A 22,730-nucleotide genomic window follows, 5' to 3' on the forward strand; every position below is an offset into this window, starting at 1 on the left:
CAGCCAAACTGTGTTTGGACTCCCTGGCCTCAAGAGTCCCGACAGGGGCCTCGGGGAAAGATCCCCTCCTCCCCTCTCAACATCCAAAATAGAGTTCATTCTTAGGAGCTGGATGATTTTGCTCAGATTCATAATTTATTTTTATTTATTAAAATCTCTTACTTCTGTTAAAATTCAATCAGATTTAGGTCAGCTTCTGAAGGTGGTCATGCCCGTGTACAAGTCGTGTCCTTTAGATCAGCTTCAAGGGGCACTGTTTTTGCCGCTCTTGCATCAGGAGGGCCACACTCCCTCTGACGAGCATGGTTCTCCTTCCAGATTCTCCCTGGAGTGAAGGTCATCATCGCCCACACAGAGACCAGAGGGCCCCTGGGAGACTCGCACCTGGGGGAGGTGAGGATGGGGACCCCACCTCTCGCTGGCCCCTGGGCGTGCCTGCGGGTTGCTCCCAGTTCTTTCTTTGTGATGAACTGTGTACATTGCAGTCCTGCAGCTGTCACTCAGGGGTGCAAGGAGGGGAACGGTTTATTTGAAGGAGAGAATTCTTTGCTCTCTGGGCCTCTGTCGTGACTTAGCTCAAGCCCTTTACCCCCACCCCACTGTGTGCTGCCATGTCTTGGGACACACGGTGCCTGGCACTTGTAATAACCAACCCTGTTGTGCTCTGGGCCCCAGATCTGGGTGAGCAGCCCCCACAATGCCACCGGGTACTACACAGTCTACGGGGAAGAGGGGCTCCATGCTGACCACTTCAGTGCCCGGCTGAGTTTTGGAGATACCCAGACTGTTTGGGCGAGGACTGGCTTCCTGGGCTTCCTTCGAAGGACAGAGCTCACCGATGCCAGCGGAGGTAAGGGGTCCTATGCACTGCTCACCCCCAGACCTGGGGCCACCACAACCAGGAGCCCATACAGGCAGTGCCTTGGGACCTCCTGCCAACTCACTTCACCCCTTCCTAGGAGCTGGTTTCTTTAGGTGCTCTGATACGGTTTCTCTGAAAGTTGTTCCTTTTCCTTCACTGTTCCTGGATCCTGGCCTCTTCTGAGGGTGTGGGGGTGCTGGGGGAGGCTGTTGGGCCCCCCAGGCAGAGCCATGGGCATGTCTCACCAGCCATGTATCAGGGCCTCCCCATACATTCCCCCAAGGTCACAGAGTCCACGGCCACAGCAGGCTGGCCAGGTGCAGTCAGAACTTCGGGAGCCCCTGTAGCTGCTGCCTTGTCTCCGAGATATAGAAGTTGTTGTTCTGTACTCTTCACACGTGGGTGCGCATGGCAGTAGGCTTCAGCACGGGAGCCATGCTGAGGTGGTGAACTGTGCCATCTGCAGAGCGACATGACGCGCTGTACGTGGTGGGGTCTCTGGACGAGACACTGGAGCTGAGGGGCATGCGCTACCACCCCATCGACATCGAGACATCCGTGATCCGTGCGCACAGGAGCATCGCCGAATGGTGAGGGCCCGGGGGACCAGCTTGCAGCTCTTGCGCTGTCGTGCACGTGTGGGCAGCCACCTCCTCTCCAGGAGCAGACCCCAGACACACTCTGCAAATCACGTGCCAGAGACCCCTTGTTTAGGTTTGCTTAGTTTTTCCTCTTCTCTTTATCAGTCTTAAACTGGGTCTGTCCCCAAATGCACAGGCAAAATGTGAGTGCCCCACAGTTACTCTGAAATGCCTCTGTGTTTATATGGATTTCCTAATTTAAATGGTTAAGAAGCATGATTTCCTCACTTTGAAGGGAGGTTGCAGTGGGAAAAGTACAGCTTTCAATATCAAATAATATTCTTGATTCTTGTTGTTGTTCAGTTGCTAGGTTGAATCCAACTGTTGTGACCCCATTGACTGCAGCATGCCAGGCTTCTCTGTCCTCCACTATCTCCTAGAGTGTGCTCACACTCACGTCCCTTGAGTCAGTGATGTCATCCAACCATGTCCTCTGTAGCCCCTTTCTCCTCCTGCCCTCGTTCTTTCCCAGGATCAGTGTCTTTTTTCATTGAGTGAGCTTTTCACATCAGGTGGCCAAAATATTGGAGTTTCAGCTTCAGCATCAGTCCTTCCAGTTGAAACCAGTTCTGATGTGATGTAGCCTCGGAGTGTAGGCTGTACTTGAGCTCACGGTTCTTGGGAGTAGAGAAATCCCCTCACCGAGCCAGGCAGATAATAGAGACCACTTGAGGCTTGCAGTGAGAAAATAGAGTTTATTGAAAAGGAGCAGAGAAGACTTTTGACATAGACATCAGAAGTGGGTAGAGATAGTACCCACGTTGTTAACTTGAGCAGAAAATTATATACTTTTCAGTTGGCTGCTAAGAATAGGTAAAACGAATATCTCAAGATTGTAAAAGTTCCACCAGACCCTTTCCCAAGGCATCCTGAGATAACTTCAGTTTGAGATTAGCCAGAAGGAACGAGTTCTTGTTGAGGAGGAAAGCATGCCTTTAAGCAAGATATTGTTGCTATATAATTATTAACAAGGTGCCTGCATGACTGTTAAGGTAAAGAATTCAGACTTCATCCCTGAGGTGCCTTGGATTGCTTATCAAACTGGCTGAAGTTAACTATATCACAATGAGACTGTTAAGGTAAAGAATTCAGACTTCATCCCTGAGGTGCCTTGGATTGCTTATCAAACTGGCTGAAGTTAACTATATCACAATGAGTAATCCGGGTTGATTTCCTTTAGGATTGACTGGTTTGATCTCCTTGCTGTCTAAGGGACTCTCAAGAGTCTTCTCCAGCACCACAGTTAGAAAGCATTAATTGGTGCTCAACCTTCTTTATGGTCCAACTCTCACATCCATACACAACTAATGGAAAAACCATAGCTTTGACTATACAGACCTTTGTTGGCAAAGCAATGTTTCTGCTTTTTAATATACTGTCTAGGTTTATCATAGCTTTTCTTCCAACGAGCAAGTGTCTTTCAGTTTCATGGCTGCTATGATTTTGGAGCCCAAAAAAATACAGTCTGTTACTGTTTTCACTTTTCCCCCTTCCATTTGCCATGAAGTAGTGGGACCAGATGCCATGATCTTAGTTTTTGAATATTGAGTTTTAAGCCAGCTTCTTCACTCTTCTCCTAACCCTAACCCATCTGGTCCCATCAGTTCATGGCAAATTGGAGGAGGAAAATAGAAGCAATAACAGATGCTTCCTCCTTTGAAGGAAAGCTGACAAAGCTCTGTATAGTCAGAACTATGGTTTTTCCACCTGATGCAAAGAACAACTCATTAGAAAAGACCCTGATGCTGGGAAAGATTAAGGGCAGAAGGAGAAGAGGGTGGCAGAGGATGAGATGGTTAGATGGCATCACCAACTTAATGGATATGAGTTTGAGCAAATGTTGGGAGATAGTGAAGGACAGGGAAGCCTGCTGTACTGCAGTGCAAGCGATTACAAAGAGTTGGACACAACTTAATGACTGAACAACAACAACTACATTCGAATTCTTTGGCTATGAGGACTACTCCATTTCTTCTAAGGGATTCTTGCCCACAGTAGTAGATACAGTGGTCATCTGAATTAAATTCACCCATTCCCCTCCCTTTTAGTTTGCTAATTCCTACGGTGTCAGTGTTCTCTCTTGCTATCTCCTGCTTGACCACTTCCAATTTACCTTGATTCGTGGATCTAACATTCCGAGTCTCTATGCAATATTGTTCTTTCATCAGACGTTACTTTCACCACCAGACACATCCACAACTGAGCTTCATTTCCACTTTGGCCCTCTGCTTTATTCTTTCTGGAACTCTTAGTAATTGCCCTCTGCTCTTCCCCAGTAGCTCTTCCCCATGTTAGACACCTTCTGACCTGGAGGGGCTCATCTTCTGGTATCATATCTTTTTGCCTTTTCATACTGTCCCTAGGGTTCTCTAGGCACAAATGTTAAAGAGGATGGGTCCTCCAGTGGACCATTTTTTGTCAGATTTGTCTTGATTCTTAGAGAGAACTTTAATTAGAATAGATATTCCAATAAAACACACTTAGCCAAACCTTTGAATTGTAACTGACTTGAGCAGAGGATGACATCAGCGAACCTGCTTAAGTATGTTTCAGTGGTCTTTGTCTGACCTCATTTCCTGGGTGTCCTTGGCCCCTGAAGCCAGCGCCCAGCCCCGGGTGACACAGTCTGCCTTCTCCCTGCAGCGCTGTGTTCACCTGGACCAACCTGCTGGTGGTGGTGGTGGAGCTGGACGGGCTGGAGCAGGACGCGCTGGACCTAGTGGCCCTGGTGACGAACGTGGTGCTGGAGGAGCACCACCTGGTGGTGGGTGTGGTGGTCATCGTGGACCCGGGTGTCATCCCCATCAACTCCCGTGGAGAGAAGCAGCGCATGCACCTGCGCGATGGCTTCCTAGCTGACCAGCTGGACCCCATCTACGTGGCCTACAACATGTGAGCCCACTCAGCCCCGAGCAGCTGGACTCCACCTGTGTGGCCTACAACACGTGATCCCACTCAGCCCCAGCCCAAGAGGGGCCTCACGAGCCATTGGAAGGGCTGGGGTGCGTCTGCAGCCCCTGGGGAGAGGATCCCAGGCTCCTGAGCACAGGGCCCCACCCATGTGCTTACATACCCATCTCATTCTAGAAACCACTTCCTGAATTCCTCAAAACCTTTTAATCGTCTGGAACATTTGCAGAAACATGAATGTCAGCATTGCAACAGATGGTGTGGCTGGGGAAGAAGCCTGGTACAGGCACTGCAGGTGCTGTAGGTGCAGTCCTCTGCTGTGTTATGAGTTTGCACTTTTTTTAGGCTAAAAATACAGTTCTCGATTTAAAAAATTCAACTCTTTATACCATTTCAGATGTCAGGGTCATACTTAGAATTTATGCCAGAAGGAATTTGAGGCCCAGGGACAGCTGCTTCAATTGTGATTCACAGGGAAGAGCAAAATAAAGATAGGCTGGTGGGCAGGGCATGATCCTGACCTGGCCTCCTCTTCCCCACCCCCGACCTGCTCTGGGCCCCAGACCAGGCTCGTGCGCACACACTTCCTCTCTGAACATAGGTATGCCGGCTGCCTGCCTGTGTCATCTCTAACCCTCGACGGGGTCCATCAGTTGAGCAGCTGTTTCAGAAAGATAAAGGAACGCTGAGTTTTAAACCTCTTTCTGAGTTTCTGACTTCTTGCTATTCAGCTGAAGTTCTGGTTTTCATGACCACAGTATAGGATCTTCTCACTGTCCAAAAAGTGTACTGAGTTGCTGTTTTTATTCCACATCAGCAGATGTGGACTCACCGGTGGGCTGAGGTTTACACGTGCGGTGGTACAGCCCAGGGCCCTGGAGAACTTGGCCGGCCACTGTCGCATCTTGAGTTGTGTGCCTGTAAAATTTGGCCAGATCATGTTCACTTATTTTATTCAAACTCGACTAAACTGAGTGATATAATGTTATAGTAAATATAAATCAGAGAACATGAAATCCTTTAGATACTTCTAAGAATTTGAAGTGAAGCTCGAATCTAAGACAGAGTATTTTTGTATCACTAATAAAAATTGTGTTACGAGTTGTCAGGGACTGTGGGTCAGAAAGTTTACGAATCACATGCTTCCTAGAAACAGCCAGGTTTTTCTGGAATTAGCCTGAATCAGTGCCTAACAGTTGTTAATTCTTTATCATTTAAAATTCTCCACCAAAAAGGCCTGGCTGACTGGGCTGACTCTCACGTCTAACTCTCGGCTACAAGTAGCTTGTGCTCAGTAGCTCTTGGTGTGCAGTGTGGTATGTAAGAACATACTGGAATTGAACACTCCTTGTGTAATTATGTATATAACATGTGTAACTTATTGTTTGACATACAGAGGTTCTAGCAGTGGACTAATGGATATTCCTCATAACAGAATGGCCTGTAGGAGAGGAACCACCCAGCCCTTTATGTTGTCATTTTATAGCAACAGGCATTGTAAAATTTTTGTATTGAAAGGTAAGTGGCAGTAAGACACGTCTTGTAAATTAAGATTTTAAGAAGCATTAAAATGTTTTAAAATTACTCTCTGGGAATTCTGTATGTCAGAGAAAATTTTTATATCATTATGTTAATAAAAGTTATGGACTATTTGTAATTCTGCCATTTGAAATGTGTGAAAAGGTTTTTAAAATTACCCCAATAGCAGGTATTTTATTATGCATTTTTCTTTGCTAAATATAGAAGCATTTATGCTGCAGCATAAAATCTATGAAGCACATGAAGTATAAAGAATAAAATTTAAATCTCCCATAATCCTACCTCTCGTTTAATGGCAGTGTGTTAGTATTTGATGTAAATTCTTTCCAGGTTTAATTTTTTTCTTTAAAAACACTTTTACAAAATTAGGTCAGTCATATACTTTTATAGTCAGCTTTTGTACTTAATAAATTAGACTTTTAATCTGTTCCATATATTCTTCTGCATGTTTTAACAACTGTGTCACACAGCAGGTGGGGGCAGCTCGTCCTCACAGGCTCTGTCAGCATCCTCTCAGCCCCGCTACCATGAGCCTCCTCACGGGAGCACGTTCACACACATGGCCTGCCTGGGGCTCAGCTCTGCTGGGGCTCAGCTTGGGCACTGCATCCTCGGAAGGGCACAGGGCAGAGTGGAGAGGCTGTTCCTGGAAACCTCAGAGCACTGGCAATAAAGAATGAGTCCCTGTCAGTCAAATAAGTATCCTGTCTGGTGGCGCTGTATATGTGTTCATGTGTTTGTGGGCATTTTACTTTCTCATCTGATGTGTTTTACTTGGTAGTTCTTATGGTGCACAAGGAATTTTTTTTTTTTAATTGATTTGTAGGAGCCAGTTTATGTTAAGGATCAGAACCTCATAATCTATACTTTTCCTGCTGGGCCATTTGTATCTTGATTCTCTGTTTTTATTTTTAATTGAAGGATAATTGCTTGACAATATTGCGTTCTGCTTGTTTTTTAAATGTACTGATTATTTGATGCAAACTAAGGTTACTTGTGCTTAATTTCAGATTATGAATATAGCTGGCTTGTTTCAGAGAGATTGTCCCGGGTTGGTCAGCTCAACTCTATGGGGAACGACTCACCTCCTGTGTTTGCCTCTTCTTGACAGAGTCTGCCAGAGTCAGACCCTCTCGCCAGGGCCTCTCCCTGAGAGCAACTGTTGTTGCGAATCATGCACATACTACTTGGTGGTGCAGAAAGAAGAGAGGAGCATTCTCTTTCTACCGGAGACCATGCGGCATAAGTTTTAGGTCTTGAGTTAAAGAAGAAACACTTTCTCTAAATTGGATGCAGTAACAGTGTAAAAACACTGTGTATAGCATTTGTCCTCTTTCCTCTGATACTCATTTGGCTTCCCAGGTGGCACCAGTGGTAAAGAACATGCCTGCCAGTGCGGGAGCCATAAGAGAAGTGGGTTTGATCCCTGGGTCAGGAAGATCTCCTGAAGTAGGAAATGGCAGCCCACTCCAGTATTCTTGCCTGGAAGATCCCATGGATAGAGGAGCCTGGCTGGCTACAGTCCATAGGGTCGCAAAGAGTCGGACACAACTGAAACGACTTAGCACTCTTGATACTCAATTTCAGTAATGAAGAATTCTTTTAAAAGGTAACATGAAAAACTACAAAACCTCTTTATGTTCAAGAACAATCATCTTTAAACTGTCTGAGCAGGTAGCTGGACCACCCTCCCCACATGGGAAGTCTGAGAGCCTGCAGCTTCACCCAGGTGAGCTCAGTCCCTTCCTCACCTCAATTCCCCACCCCCAGTCCCCCGCCCAACTTCCCTATGTCCAGCGGTGCCCTTCAGGTTCAGTGTGAGAACCATTCCACATGAGTCATGAGATGTTTGGAAGTATTTGCCAGGGCCATATGAGGCAAGAAACTGAGGCATTAACCCTTAGTTTTAAGTGCCAGCTAAGTGAGGGCAACTTACTCCTCAGGCTCTCATGTCTACTAAAGAGCCACATGTCATGAGTGTTCATTGCATTTGCCACAAGACAAAAGTTGAAAAAGGGCCACAAGGGGCCAGATGAAGCTTTGGGGAGGAGGGAGCACAGGTGTATTGCTACCTATTGCCACTCCAGCAGCAGCGAGCTGGACCTCCAGGTATGCACCCAGGGGCTGTGGTGACTCCCAGGGGAGCAGAGGATAAAGGCCACCTGGAGGCTGTCGTGCTGCAGTGGAGTGGGACACAAGTTCAAACACAGTGGTTAGCATTTGCTTTACATTAGAAGGTAAAGAAAGAACATCAACTTCTGGCATGATGAGATGAGAAGCTCTGTGGGCATGCTAGCCAGCAAAATGGGTGAAAATTTAATTTTAAGTTTTTGGATATGGTCGTAAGAGCATATACAACAAATGAAGAAATAGCTAAATGTGACAGTTGAGTAATAAAAACAAGTGTTTTAATATAAATTTGTTTAATTGGGGACTTTACAATATTGTATTGGTTTTGCCATACATTGACATGAATCTGCCACGGGTGTACATGTGTTCCCCATAGTTTTGGAAGTTTTGGCCACAGCAGTCAGAGCAGAAAAATAAAAAGGAATCCAAATTGGAAAAGAAGAAGTAAATCTCTCACTGTTTGCAGATGACATGATCCCCTACGTAGAAAACCTTGAAGACTCCTCCAGAAAATTACTAGAGCTACTCAATGAATATAGAAAGTTACAGGATATGAAATCAACACACACAAATCCCTTGCATTCCTATACACTAATAATGAGAAAATAGAGAAATTAAGGAAACAATTCCATTCACCATTGCAACAAAAATAATAAAATGCTTAGGAATGTATCTACCTAAAGAAATAAAAGACCTATATATAGAAAACTATAAAACACTGGTGAAAGAAAGAGGACACTAATAGATGGAGAAATATACCGTGTTCATGGATTGGAAGAATCAAATACAGTGAAAATGAGTATACTGCCCAGAGCAATCTATAGATTCAATGCAATCTCTATCAAGCTACCAATGGTATTTTTCACAGAGCTAGAACAAATAATTTTACAATTTATATGGAAATACCAAAAAAAAAAAACAAAACACCTCAAGTAGCCAAAGCAATCTTGAGAAAGAAGAATGAAACTGGAGGAATCAACCTGCCTGACTTCAGGCTCTACTACAAAGCCACAGTCATCAAGACAGTATGGTACTGGCACAAAGACAGATATATAGATCAATGGAACAAAATAGAAAGCCCAGAGATAAATCCACGCACCTATGGACACCTTGCGGAGAAGGCAATGGCACCCTACTCCAGTACTCTTGCCTGGAATAATCGCATGGACGGAGGAGCCTGGTAGGCTGCAGTCCATGGGGTCACTAAGAGTCGGACACAACTGAGCGACTTCACTTTCACTTTTCACTTTCACGCATTGGAGAAGGAAATGGCAACCCACTGCAGTGTTCTTGCCTGGAGAATCCCAGGGACTGGGGAGCCTGGTGGGCTGCCGTCAATGGGATCGCACAGAGTTGGACATGACTGAAGTGACTTAGCAGCAGCATGGACACCTTATATTTGACAAGTCTGTTGTTTGAACCAAGACTGTTCATTCCTCCCAACCTCTCAGCTGAGCCAAGCAGAAAATCTACTGCAGACATGTGGAGCCAGGGACACAGGTTTCTGTCCCACTGGTTATCTGTTGGTACAGATATGTTCTGGGTGAGAGCAGATAAAAGATAACAAGCTCTGTTGTTCTCTACTGGATGGAGTTTCACCTTGAGCAAATGATTCTAACTATACAGGGTGCTGGGTACTCTTCCAGCTAGTGAGATGGGAGGGACATAGTGCTTCTAACTATACAGGGCCCAGGTGCCCTTCCAACTCCTGAGATGGGGACAAAGGGCCTCCAAGTATACAGGGTCCTGGGTACCCTTCAGCTCATGAGATGGGAGGGACACAGTGCTTTTAACTATACAGGGCCTCAGGTGCCCTCCCAGTTCATGAGATGGGGAAGAGACAACTGGGAAGACCTCAGGCTAATCACCCCCGCTCCACTGAACACTTAGCTTGTGAAGCCGGGGAGTCACCCAGATAGACGGGAGCCACTGTCGTCACTCCAGGGCCCAAAACCCTGCTCAGAGATCTTCCTGTTGGGAGAAGCAAGGTGTAAAACAGGTAACTCCTCACCTCTTGTAAATGCACAGACTTTCTTTGCATGGAGGAGGTCAGTCAGAAAGGCACTCTTGAAAGCAGTACAGGTGTGGTGAAAGGCAGTTGGGAGGAGGTTCATAGAGTCAATGAAGCCACAGACTGAATTACAGGTCAACTAGTTTGCAGGAGAATCAGAGGAGGAGTCAGCCAGGAAGAGCCCTCCTGAGAACAAACTTCAAACTCTGACCTTGGGAACGCTCTCTTCTGTAAATCCTAAATTAGATCATTAGGCGATAAAGCAGTTTATGCCCCTAGAGCATTGCTGACAACAGTACAGCAATCAGCTGGGAATGGATGGACCTTCAGAGTCGAGTGTGGTCAGGGAAAGAGATTGGAGATCGCTGCAATACCACTGTCATTTCAGGATGACTTCAAGAAGCAACAGTTATAACTGGACATGGAAAAACAAACTGGTTCCAAACTGGAAGGGAGTACGTCAAGGCAGTATATTGTCACTCTGCTTATTTTGCTTATTTGCAGAGTACATCATGCAAAATGCTGGGCTGGATGAAGCACATGCTGGAATCAAGACTGCCAGAAGAAATATCAATAACCTCAGATATGCAGATAACACCACCCTTATGGCAGAAAGTGAAGAGGAACTAAAGAGCCTCTTGATGAAAGTGAGAAAGGAGAGTGCAAAAGCTGGCCTAAAATTCAACATTCAAAAAACTAAGATCATGACATCCAGTCCCATCACTTCATGGCAAATAGACGGGGAACCAATGGAAACAGTGACAGACTTTATTTTCTTGGGCTCCAAAATCACTGCAGATGGTGACTGCAGCTGTGAAATTAAAAGACACTTCTTGGAAGAAAAGCTGTGACCAACCTAGACAGCATATTAAAAAGCAGAGATATTACTTTGCTGACAAAGGTCTGTCTATTCAAAGCTACGGTTTTTTCCAGTCATCATGAATGGATGTGAGAGTTGTACCATAAAGAAGGCTGAGCGTCGAAGAGTTGATGCTTTTGGCGGTGGTCACTTGCCACAACTACAGAAAGCCCACAAGCAGCAATGAAGACTCAGCACAGCCAAAAAGTAAGTTTTTAAAAAGGATGATTAGAGGTCAAAAAAGTCAAGCAAATACATAGACATGAAACACACAGAAAACAAAAAGTGAAATGCTAGAGGTAAATCCAACTCTATCAATAATAACAGTAAATGTGAATGGGTTAAACCATTCAGAAGGCAGATTTTTCAGCCTCTGTGTGTGTATGTATGTGCATTACCCTACTATATGCTATTAAAAAGGCATGTTCTAGATTCAAAATACAAATAGATGGAAAGCAAAAGACTGGAAAAAATATATTTCATGCAAATAGCATATTTCTTGAATCACAAAGCCATAGTGGCTTTACTAACTTTAGGTAAAATATGCTTTAAAACAAAATCAGTAGAAAAAAAGTAAAATGGGACATTTTATAATGATGAAAGAATTCACCCATTAGAAAGACCTAATGATTATAATACGTGTGCACCTCACAAAAGAGCACTGACATACACAAGAGTGAAGCTGATGGAAAAGGATGATAGTTGGGACATCAATACACCATTTTCTACAATGGATAGAATAACCAGGCAGAACTTCAACAAGAAAATGGAGGAGTCGGACAGCACTGTAAACCAACCGGACCTAACAGACACTATAAAACATTCCACCCAAAAAGAGCAGGATGCAGGGTCCTCCCGAGTGCTCACAGAACATTCTCCAGGCTAGATTCTACGTCAGGCAATAGAGCAAACCTCAGTAAATTCTAAAAAGATATGAATTACTCATGTATAAAAGATATGAAGCATCAATTCAGTGTTCTTGCCTTGAGAACCCCATGAACAGTATGAAAAGGCAAAAAGATAGGACACTGAAAGATGAACTCCCCAGGTCAATAGATGCCCAGTATGCTACCGGAAACCAGTAGAGAAATAAATCCAGAAAGAATGAAGGGAAGGAGCCAAAGCAAAAGCAACACCCAGTTGTGGATGTGACTGGTGATAGAGGCAAGGCCTGACTAAAGGGCAATATTGCATAGGAACCTGGAATGTTAGGTCCATGAAACCAGACAAATTGGAAGTGGTCAAACAGGAGATGGCAAGAGTGAATGTTGACATTCTCAGAATCAGCAAACTAAAATGGACTGGAATGGGTGAATTTAACTCAGATAACCATTACATCTACTGCTGTGGGCAGGAATCCCTTAGAAGAAATGGAGTAGCCATCATAGTCAACAAAAGAGTCCAAAATGCAGTGCTTGGATGAAATCTCAAAAACGACTGAATGATCTCTCTTCGTTTCCAAGGCAAACCATTCAATATCACGGTAATCCAAGTCTACGCCCTGACCAGTAACCCTGAAGAAGCTGAAGTTGAATGATTCTATGAAGACCTACAAGACCTTTTAGAACTAACACCCCCCCAAAGATGTCCTTTTCATTATAGGGGACTGGAATGCAAAAGTAGGAGGTCAAGAAACACCTGGAGTAACACGCAAGTTTGGTCTTGGAGTAAAGAATGAAGCAGGAAAAAGGCTAATAGAGTTTTACCAAGAGAATGCACTGGTCATAGCAAACACCCTCTTCCAACAACACAAGAGAAGACCCTACACATGGACATCACCAGAGGGTCAACACCGAAATCAGATGGATTATATTCTTTGTAGCAAAAGATGGAGAAGCTCTCTACAGTCAGCAAAAACAAGACCAGGAGCAGACTGTGGCTCAGATCATGAACTCCTTATTGCCAAATTCAGACTTAAATTGAAGAAAGTGGAGAAAACCACTAGACTATTCAGGTATGACCTAAATCAAATCCCTTATGATTATGCAGTGGAAGAGAGAAATAGATTTAAGGGACTAGATCTGACAGAGTGCCTGATGGATGAACTATGGACGGAGGTTCGTGACATTGTACAAGAGGCAGGGAGCAAGACCATCCCCAAGAAAAAGAAATGCAAAAAAGTAAAATGGCTGTCTGACAAGGCCTTAAGCTGTGAAAAGAAGACAATCGAAAAGCAAAGGAGAAAAGGAAAGATATACCCATTTGAATGCAGAATTCCAAAGAATAGCAAGGAGAGATAAGAAAGCCTTCCTCAGTGATAAGTGGAAAGAATTAGAGGGAAACAATAGAATGGGAAAGACTAGAGATCTCTTCAAGAAAATTAGAGACACCAAGGGAACATTTCATGCAAAGATGGGCTCAATAAAGGACAGAAATGGTATGGACCTAACAGAAGCAGAGGATATTAAGAAGAGGTGGCAAGAATACACAGAAGAACTGTACAAAAAAAGATCTTCTCAACCCAGACAATCACGGTGGTGTGATCACTCACCTAGAGCCAGACATCCTGGAATGTGAAGTCAAGTGGGCCTTAGGAAGCATCACTATGAACAAAGCCAGTGGAGTTGATGGAATTCCAGTTGAGCTATTTCAAATCCTAAAAGATGATGCTGTTAAAGTCCTGTACTCAGTATGTCAGCAAATTTGGAAAACAGCAATGTCCACAGGACTGGAAAAGGTCAGTTTTCATTCCAATCCCAAAGAAAGGCAATGCCAAAGAATGCTCAAACTACCTACCACACAATTGCACTCATCTCACACACCAGCAAAGTAATGCTCAAAATTCTCCAAGCCAGGCTTCAACAATACATGAACTGTGAACTTCCAGATGTTCAAGCCGGTTTTAGAAAAGGCAGAGGAACCAGAGATCAAATTGCCAACATCTGCTGGATCATTAAAAAAGTAAGAGAGTTCTAGAAAAACATCTATTTCTGCTTTATTGACTATGCCAAAGCCTTTGTATGGATCACAATAAACTGGAAAATTCTGAAAGAGATGGGAATACAGACCACCTGACCTGCCTCTTGAGAAATCTGTATGCAGGTCAGGAAGCACCAGTTAGAACTGGACATGGAACAACAGACTGGTTCCAAATAGGAAAAGGATTACATCAAGGCTGTATATTGTCACCCTGCTTATTTAACTTATATGAGAGTACGTCATGAGAAACCCTGGGCTGGAAGAGGCACAAGCTGGAATCAAGATTGCTGGGAGAAATATCAATCACCTCAGATATGCAGATGATACCACCCTTATGGCAGAAAGTGAAGAACTAAAGAGCCTCTGGACTGAACTGATGAATCATCAAACATGAATTATTATAATTAAAGCAGGAGTACTGAGGACTCCAGCCCCTCAGGGATAAATGTTTGGCTCAGTTCAGTCACTCAGTCATGTCCAACTCTTTGCAACCCCATGGACTGCAGCATGCCAGGCTTCCCTGTCCATCACCACCTCCCAGAGCTTGCTCAAGCTCATGTCCATCAAGTTGGTGATGCCATCTAACCATCTTGGCTTCTGTTGTTCCCTTTTCCTCCTGCCTTCAATCCTTTGGAGCATCAGGGTCTTTTTCAAGGAATCAGTTTTTTACATCAGGTGGCCAAATTATTGGAGTTTCAGCTTCAACATCAGTCCTTCCAACGAATATGCAAGACTGATTTTCTTTAGATTGACTGGTTTGATCTCTTTGCAGTCCAAGGGACTCTCAAGAGTCTTCTCTAACACCACAGTCCAAAAGCATGGTTCATTAACATAGCTTTAAAAAAACATTTCCATGAGAAAAACACATTGGTCAGTTCAGGTGGAACCAGGTGTCACCATGACAACACAGGATTAGAAGAGAAAAGAAAGACGTCTGTCACTTGCAGTTTATTTCTCCTGCCGCTTGGGAACCTCTGGCCTCCCTACCGAGGCTGTTAACACTCTCAAATAGATACAGAAAAAGAAAAAAGAATTTGACAAAATTCAACACTGTAAGAATAGAAGGGAATTTATCTAACCTGATAAATTGCAGAACCCAAGGCTAACCTCGTTTTTAGAGATGAAAGACTGAATGCTTCCCCCTAAGATCCATGGACACTTAGGGCAGCAACACACAAGATACAAGAGGCAGAAGGGGAAGGGGTATGCCTGTGGTATATCCACACCATCTAACACCTGTTTCTGAATGAGAACACTGCAATCCAGAGGGACCCAGCCACAGCGCGTCTGGCTGGGAACTGTGATGTCCCCCCTCCCTCCTATCCTCCACCTACCCACAGTCTGATCTTGAGTGAGGCCTGCTACACTGGGCACAGGCACAATTCCTCCAGGACCACCCAGGCACATAGTGCTGCCTTGCTAACCTGGCATTTCCTAGCTTCCCTGGGTTCTTGCTGAGACAGTCCCACAGCTAGGCAAGGTCATAGCCTAGATCAGGGAGGCCTGCTTCCTGGGTATAGAACAAGTTCCCCAGGGAGTTTTGTGTGCCGGGAGCTGTGCAGCCCATGTGACCCAGTGTCCCACACCCACCCCATCACAAGGGGGAATGTTTCCAGAGTGGCCCCCTCTGTGTGTGAGGTACCTCACACAAAGGGAGCGGCATGATGAATGATGATGCTGGGGTTGGGCTGTGTCCTGGAGGAGGTTGCCAGCCTCAGCCCTGGCTCTGCTCCAATTCAAGTTTGGAGTCCAAACCTCCCTGCTTGGCCTCCTGCCAATGTGCCTGAATGGTGTGTCTTTTCCCATGCTCTCCGTGACAGGAGGCCAGTCGTTTCCATCCCGAACAGAGTGAGAGGAGGTCACAAAAGGGTCTTGCTGTGCGCACTACTAGCAGACATGCCACGAGGCTCCTAATTAAAGGGATGCTTTAGGGTGAGGGACTGGGCAGCCCTTGTCCATGCCCGCCTGATGCTGAGGCCATCCAACTACTAGCATGGGGGGCCCAGGGCATGTCTGAGCTCCAGCAGACGAAGAACGAGTGCAGCTGGCCCTGGTCTGTCTCCTGATGCCCAGGCGGCTCCATCCACCCCAGTTACAAGAACCCAAGTTTCCTGGGCCAGAGAGGGATGAATGCCTAAATTTAAATGTCCTGATCAAGAAAGTCTCGATATTGTGAACCGACATGTAAGTTGGCTTCTGAGGCTCATACAAGACAACTATCGTCTAAGCCCCAATTTTAATTTTGATTATAATCTGTGGTGTGTATTCCAAATGGCCTTATTTCCCATTGCATCTGAATAAATGTGATAAATTTGAACTAAAAGCAAATAAAAATGAAACCATGAAACAGCAGCACACAAACCCCGGGACCTCATTGGGCAGAGATGTGGGCTTTCCCAGAACCTCCCAGAAGAATTGCCATACTCTCCCCAGGGCCTCAGCTGGGGGCTGGCAGGCCAGGGCTGAAGGGCCCCCTTGCCTTGAAGACTAGGTTGGGTCCTTTAGGGAGCAACTCCCAGGCTTGTGGAGCTCAAGGGCTGTCGCTGTGGAGACAAGCTGAGAAGGGTGGGGAGTCAGGGGTGCCATTGGCCCAGGAAAGCTCACTTCCCTCTGCAGCTGCAGGGAAGCAGGGCTGGGGCTGAGGAGACTCGGGACTAAAATAGGGGCTGAAAGTGAGAGCCAGCTGACAGAGGCCCTGGGACTGACCCCAGAGCCAGGGAAGACTGAGAGAGAGGGGGCCTGTGCCTCCTCGCCTCCACCTCGAGGTCAGTGCTCCTGGTTCTCCCGGGGCCTGGGGTTATTTCAGTCCCTGCAGCCTTGAGGGTAGGATGTGGCCGGACTCGGGGTTGGGGTTGGAGGGCTGAAACCTTGAGTCCCCCTCCCTTGGTATCATGAGTTGAGGATCCCTCCCCTTGGTGGCAGGAAAGTCTGGCGATATTGTCGCCTGGCCTGGACCTCGGGCAGGGACAGCAGTGCCCATTGGGGTGGTCCACACTGTCAAGAGGGTGGGGGGTGTGTCCTTGGCAGGCTTCAGACTCTTTGACAGCACTTGACACTGCCAGGCCAACAGATGGGCTCCTGGCCCTGGCCCTGGCCTCGGGTCTTGGCCCAGAAATAATCAATGCTGCTGTCAAGGCCAGGTCCTCCGGGTGACTGGATCAAACTGATAAACCAATAGGGCAACAGGAAGTCCTGTGAGGCTGAACTGGGCCATGGGGAAGGCAACCTGAGGCAGAGTTCCCCTCACCCTGCCTGTGTTGCCTTTGCTCCTGGCTAAAGTCGAAACCTGATTTCCCCGGGGACTGCCTGAGACAGGTCAGCCCCCAGACCTTGCCTTGGGCACCCTCCTGCCCACCTAGGTACCTATTCATAGAACTAGACAGTACCTCTAAGTGAGGACCGGTCCAAGGAGGATGAGGGAGTCTTACAACCTGGAGCTCCTGGTAGTGTAGCCATGCGTTCCAGGAAACAAACTCCCTCAGAAGGACAATGCAGATAGTGGAGTGCAGTTCACTACACCGGCGGGCCCAAGGCCGAGTCAAGGACCCTGACCAGTTTTTTGTGAAAACCTTATATACCCTAAGTGTACGTGCCCAAACCCATCTCCCCAAATTCCCCGAAACTAGTCTGAACAAAGGAAAAGAAAGAATCAAAGTTAACCCATGATTCATATGCCTTAAGCCTAGGTAGTTAACAGTGGACAATTATCAATAGGCCTGTGGTTATACCCCAATGAGCATAATAGAATGTATGATTCTATTCAGTTACACAGATAATTAGGGTATTCTTTTAGGCAAGAAAGTCTAATTACGAGCCCTGGGGCTCTTCCTTCCAGGGGCCTAGTTTCCAGTTGGTATGTCATTTCCATAGATACTGGGCATATAGCTCAAAGTCCACAGTCTGGCCCAAGATGGAGTCCTGCTTTCAAGACGGAGCCTGTTCTGTCTGTTTCCTCCTTCAGTAGCAGACACGAAGAAATCCCAAGGATGGATGTGCGGATGCACTGAGGTGCAGCTCCCTCCCTGCGGCACAAGTACTCCCTGGATGTGAGGTCAGGGGGCACATTCGGCACCGCCCTGGCAGGCTTCCTGGGGCTGGTGCACTGGGGCTCTTTCCTGTGCCGTTTGGAAGCACGTGGATAACTGGGAACTATGTTGCTGTTCTTGGATCAACCAGGGCAAGGGAAGTACCAGCAGAGACCTATTCAACTTGGGGCTAAAGCAGCAGGGCTGTCTGGTGATGAGTGGAGGTGTAGAGACGTGGTTTGAAAGCAAAGTGGAGAGGTGCGTCAAACGCAGCCTGCGGTTCAGAGCCAGCTCTCCTCCCCGGCCCTGTCTGACGGCTATGTGGGCCGGGGCGGCTGAGCTGGACGGCATGGTCTGCCCTCCAGACTCACCACCAGCATGTCCCTGTGGCAACAATTCAATTAGCAGCCAAAAAGATGGAATTTTATTCAAGTCAAATTGAGGACTATAAACTGGAAGACAGACTCTCAGACAATCAGAACTGTTCCACCAGTTGAAGGCACAATCATACATTTTCAAAACAAAGGATCCTACAGACATAAAAACGCCACACTGAGGGGCTTCCCTGGTGGTCTTGTGTTTAAGACTCCGCCTACCAATGCAGGGGTACACGGGTTCTGGCCCTGGTCTGGGAAGACTCCACATGCCGCAGGTGAAAGGTTGTTGCTGTACCATGAAAGACACTAGGATCCTTGGCCTCCAGAGAAGAATTCAATCCGGGGCCAGAGATGAGGCCTGATCACTCAGAGCTTTTGTGTAATAAAGTTTTATAAAAAAGTATAAAAGAGAAAGCTTCTGACATAGACATCAGAAGGGGGCAGAAAGAGTGCCGCCCTGCTAGTCTTTAGCTGGATGTCATATAGCTACTAGTAGTTTGCTAATTAAAAGAAATGTCTGAAAACTCAAAGAATGGCACCAGGCCCCTCACCCACAACATGCATTTTGAGATAACAAGATACCAGGTGAGCCAACCCAGGCCATAAAATGTCTGACAGGAATCTTGAAGAAAGGCAGATTTCCATACAAATATATTGTTTCATTAACATAGATTAGGGGAACAATATATGAGTATAGGACACCCATTTTTCAAGAGGGTTCTAAGCCTTGAGGCAGAACTGACTTGAAGACAGTCTAGGGTAAATACATAGTACATTAACATAGCTTAAGACAAACATTTCCATAAGAAAAATGCACTGGTCAGCTCAAGATTTGAGAAAAGTTTAGTTCAGGTGGAACCAGGTGTCATTATGGCAACACAGAATTTTAAGAGAAACCTCTTTTTAAATTTGTATTGGGAAGGGGAAAAAAAAATGTGACACTACTTTCCTGCTGCCGCTTAAGAGAGAGAGAAAAAATGTCTTGACACTTGCAGCCTATTTTCTCCATTTGGAGACCACCGGCCTTCCTGCCTGTCACCCTCTCACTGGGAACTAATCCCTTGTGCCACAGCTACTAGAGAGTAATGCGCAGTCACCACAACGAGAAAGTGCCCCTGCAGCAACAAAGACCCAGAGCAGTCAAAAATAAGTAATATAAAGTTTTTTTTAATGACATAGTTTGCATACCAAGGAAGCTGAGCACATATAAATCGAGAAGCAAGTAGCCATGACACCCTGCAGACCTGGTCGCTGGGGGCTACTTCTGCTGTCTGCAGTTTCTGACAGGACCAATTGCAGCTCCTTTCCCTGCAACTGGTGCAGAGAAGGCCACATCATGCCCCTGGGCCGGAAGTTCCTGGCAAGAGGTGGTAAGCTGCTGAGAAAGTCTGTCAACCCTCCTGGCAGACGCTGTACCTTCAGCCCCAACAGCTAAACCAGCTCCACCTCCACGCCCCACCTCTTTGTGTCCCTGATCATGGCCCACCCCTTTATGTCCCGCCCCCCTCCCCCTTTATGCTTCTCCAGGCCCCACTGAGAAGTGAAAGGTAAAGGAGAAAAGTAAAGATATACCCATTTGAATGCAGAGTTCCAAAGAATAGCAAGGAGAGAGGGGAAACTTTTCCTCAGCGATCAAAGCAAAGAAATAGAGGAAAACTAGAATGGGAAAGACTAGATCTCTTCCAAGAAAATTAGAGATCCCAATGGAACATTTCATGCAAAGATGGGCACAATAAAGGGCAGAAATGGTATGGACCTAACGGAAGCAGAAGATGTTAAGAAGAGGTAGCAAGAATACACAGAAGACCTATACAAAAAAGATCTTAATGACCCAGATAATCATGATAGTGTGATCACTCTCCTGGAGCCAGGGTAGATATGAATGGAATCATGGAACAGTTTCTCTTTTGTATCTTGCTTCTCTCAAGGCATTATTTATTTATTTATTTATTTATTTATTTTTGTATTTAAAAACTAAATGTAACTAGAAATTTCTCAGACATGGACGCGCCTCTGGCGCTGGGAATATTGCACCCCGGGTCTCCAGGGCCTGGGAAGCGCTTGGAAGACCGCGCGGCTTCTTCCAGCCTCAGGGGCCGCCGCAGCACTTCGCGCCACACAAAGACCCTCGGAGTTCTGGCCAGGGGCTCTGCCCAAGGAGCCTCTCCTCCACTGGACTTTCGATCCACTGTCCTCAGAAGCAGCCTCCCGCCACCCCCACAGGGCCTGGAGGGGACCCTTCCGAGTCAGTTCGGCCAGACGCACACCCGCAGGGGTCCTCACCCCGTAGGGGTCCTCTCCCAGCAGGCCTCCGCATCTAGTCTGTAAAGGGGTAGGGTCTCCCATACCTGGAGACCTGTCCCTTCCAGCTGCACTGTGATCCGGGACCCCTACCGCACGTGTGTGCGCTCGGAAAACCCAGCCTTAGTTCCGGCGCGGGCCCCAGAGGCACAGGTCACAAATCCTGAAACCCGGTGATTCCCAGGAACTAGCGTCACCAGCCCGACCCCAGGCCGAATTCGGCTTTGAGCTTGTCAAGAACCCAGCAGGGGTGTCAGGGGTGAGGAGGGGACTCTAAAGCGAAATCTATCCTTCCCGAGTCGATCAAGTCGGCGATCGAATCCCCGAGAGACCCGTAGAGAGCCAAGTTCAGGGCCGCGGGAGGACTAAGACCCCCTCCGCACCCCCAACCAGGTTTCCGGGTCTTCACTGCCCTCCCACCCACCACCTCTGCCAAGCACATACCTCTAGGCACGGCTTTTTTCCTCTTTTTCAGGGAGTACTGGCCGCCGGTGGACAGCATGGGGCCCGCAGGCGGCCTCACAAAGGGGCGCGGGGCGGGGATGCCGCCCAGCGCCTGGAAGCTAGTCCTCCCACCGGAGCCTGTCTGCTCCGGCTGGTCACTCCTGGGGGTCGCCAGCGCGGAGGTCTGGGCGCGCCCCTTCAGACTGACCACGCAGGACACGAGCGCCGAACCCGCGTGCACCTTGGAAGGATCTGCACTGGCCAGTCCCAGGGCGGGAGAGCGCATTGCTGCGGGCGACTGGAAGGATCTCCAAGAGTTCCTCCTTGGTGCTGGAGACCAAGACGCGCTGGAGGCGCGTCCGCCGGGCTTGCAAGGGTTTGCCTCGGGCGAGAGATGAGGAAGCAGGCGCAGAAGTGGCGGGTTCCCCCGGGGGCTCTCTGTCCAGGCTTTCTCACACGAAGGTGTGCGCCACCGTCGCAGGCAGCAACTCACTTCGACACCAGGCTAATTTGGAAACCGCGCGCGGCCCCTCCCCACGCGTGCCCTTGGATGAATAAGAATCCAGACCCCAGATTCACTCTTTTTTCGCTCAGCGTCGCGTCCAGAAACTGCGCTCTACGGGGCAGCGGGTCGCCAAGGCGCAAACGCGGGACAGGAGCCCTTGGGACGCGGTGAGGTGCTGGCGATGGAGCGGGGCGGAGGGAAGCGCTGACAGGACCTGCCCGGCCCTGCCCACCGAGGCGCCCCGCAGCCAGTAGTCCAGCCGCCTGGAAAGTCCAGATCGGACCCAGGAAGCAGACGCGCAGCTCCAGGAAGCGAAGGCCCCAAGGGTGCCTAAGTCTGTGCCCAGGAGCCTTTGTACTTAATTCTGCTTGACGCGTCTATGTGTGTGAGGCTCTTTGGGTGTTTTTTGGAGCGACGTATCCTATAAATACTGAAAATGCCTTGGGATCGTCCACACCCACCGGTGACGGGTGAGATGCGATTTCCCCAGCGTGTGGTGTGTGTGTGTGTGCGCGAGAGAAAGCACACTTGCATGTCTGCTCTGGAACCAGGGGTAGACTGTAGTGAATATGTCTGGTTTTCTGTTTACTCTGTAAACAGAAAAAAAATAAATAAAAACCAATAAGATAATTCCAAGTATTTGTATCTTGTTCTCAGTCTCAAAGAGGAAGAATTTAAGGTTTCACCAGCAGCTGTGATGGTTGGTGTTAAGTGTGATGTAGATGCACTATCAGATTAAGCACATTTCCTGCTATTCATAGTTTCCCAAGTCTTTTTCTTCTTTATTATAAATAGATGTGTAGTTTCTACAGTGATATTTTTTTCCAGTTTTTTTTTTTTGATGTGGACCATTTTTAAAGTTTTTATTGAATTTGTCACTACACTGTTTCTGTTTTGTTTTGGTTTTTGGCCTGGAAGCATGTGGGATCTTACTTGCCGTGACCAGGGATCGAAACCCCACTCTCTGCACTGCAAGGTGAAGTCTTAACCACTGGAACTCCAGGGAAGTCCCTACAGTGATATTTTTGCATTGAAATGCTATGATTTATTTGTTTGTTCTGTTGATATGGTTAATTGCTTAAGCTGATTTTTGAACACTGAATCAATTTGCTTTGGGGGAATAAATCCATTTAATTGCCATGTACTATCTTTTATTGTTCTATGTTGTTAAATTTAATTTTTTAGTATTTTGTTTAGGAATTACAGA

General features: G+C 47.0%; 1 protein-coding gene and 1 long non-coding RNA gene across 6 annotated transcripts in view; one reads left to right on the top strand and one right to left on the bottom strand.

The window, feature by feature from the left end:
• Window positions 1–6,889, top strand: part of DIP2A (disco interacting protein 2 homolog A) — a 109,360-nt gene extending 102,471 nt beyond the window's left edge. For all 5 annotated transcript variants that reach the window (XM_042238097.2, XM_027961400.3, XM_042238114.2 and 2 more), the window contains 4 exons: window positions 319–393; window positions 676–850; window positions 1,329–1,452; window positions 4,147–6,889. In XM_042238097.2, the coding sequence (XP_042094031.1) occupies window positions 319–393; window positions 676–850; window positions 1,329–1,452; window positions 4,147–4,399 (627 nt within the window). In that variant the 3' untranslated portion in view covers window positions 4,400–6,889. The remainder of the gene's footprint in view (window positions 1–318; window positions 394–675; window positions 851–1,328; window positions 1,453–4,146) is intronic.
• Window positions 114–21,808, bottom strand: LOC132657480 (uncharacterized). The gene is made up of 2 exons (XR_009595759.1): window positions 21,019–21,808; window positions 114–2,177 (listed from the first exon to the last, which is right to left on the bottom strand). It is a non-coding gene; the product is annotated as an uncharacterized LOC132657480 (long non-coding RNA).
• Window positions 21,809–22,730: the final 922 nt, after the last annotated feature.

This window comes from Ovis aries, chromosome 1, assembly GCF_016772045.2.
Source record: "Ovis aries strain OAR_USU_Benz2616 breed Rambouillet chromosome 1, ARS-UI_Ramb_v3.0, whole genome shotgun sequence".
Classification (NCBI taxonomy): domain Eukaryota; kingdom Metazoa; phylum Chordata; class Mammalia; order Artiodactyla; family Bovidae; genus Ovis; species Ovis aries.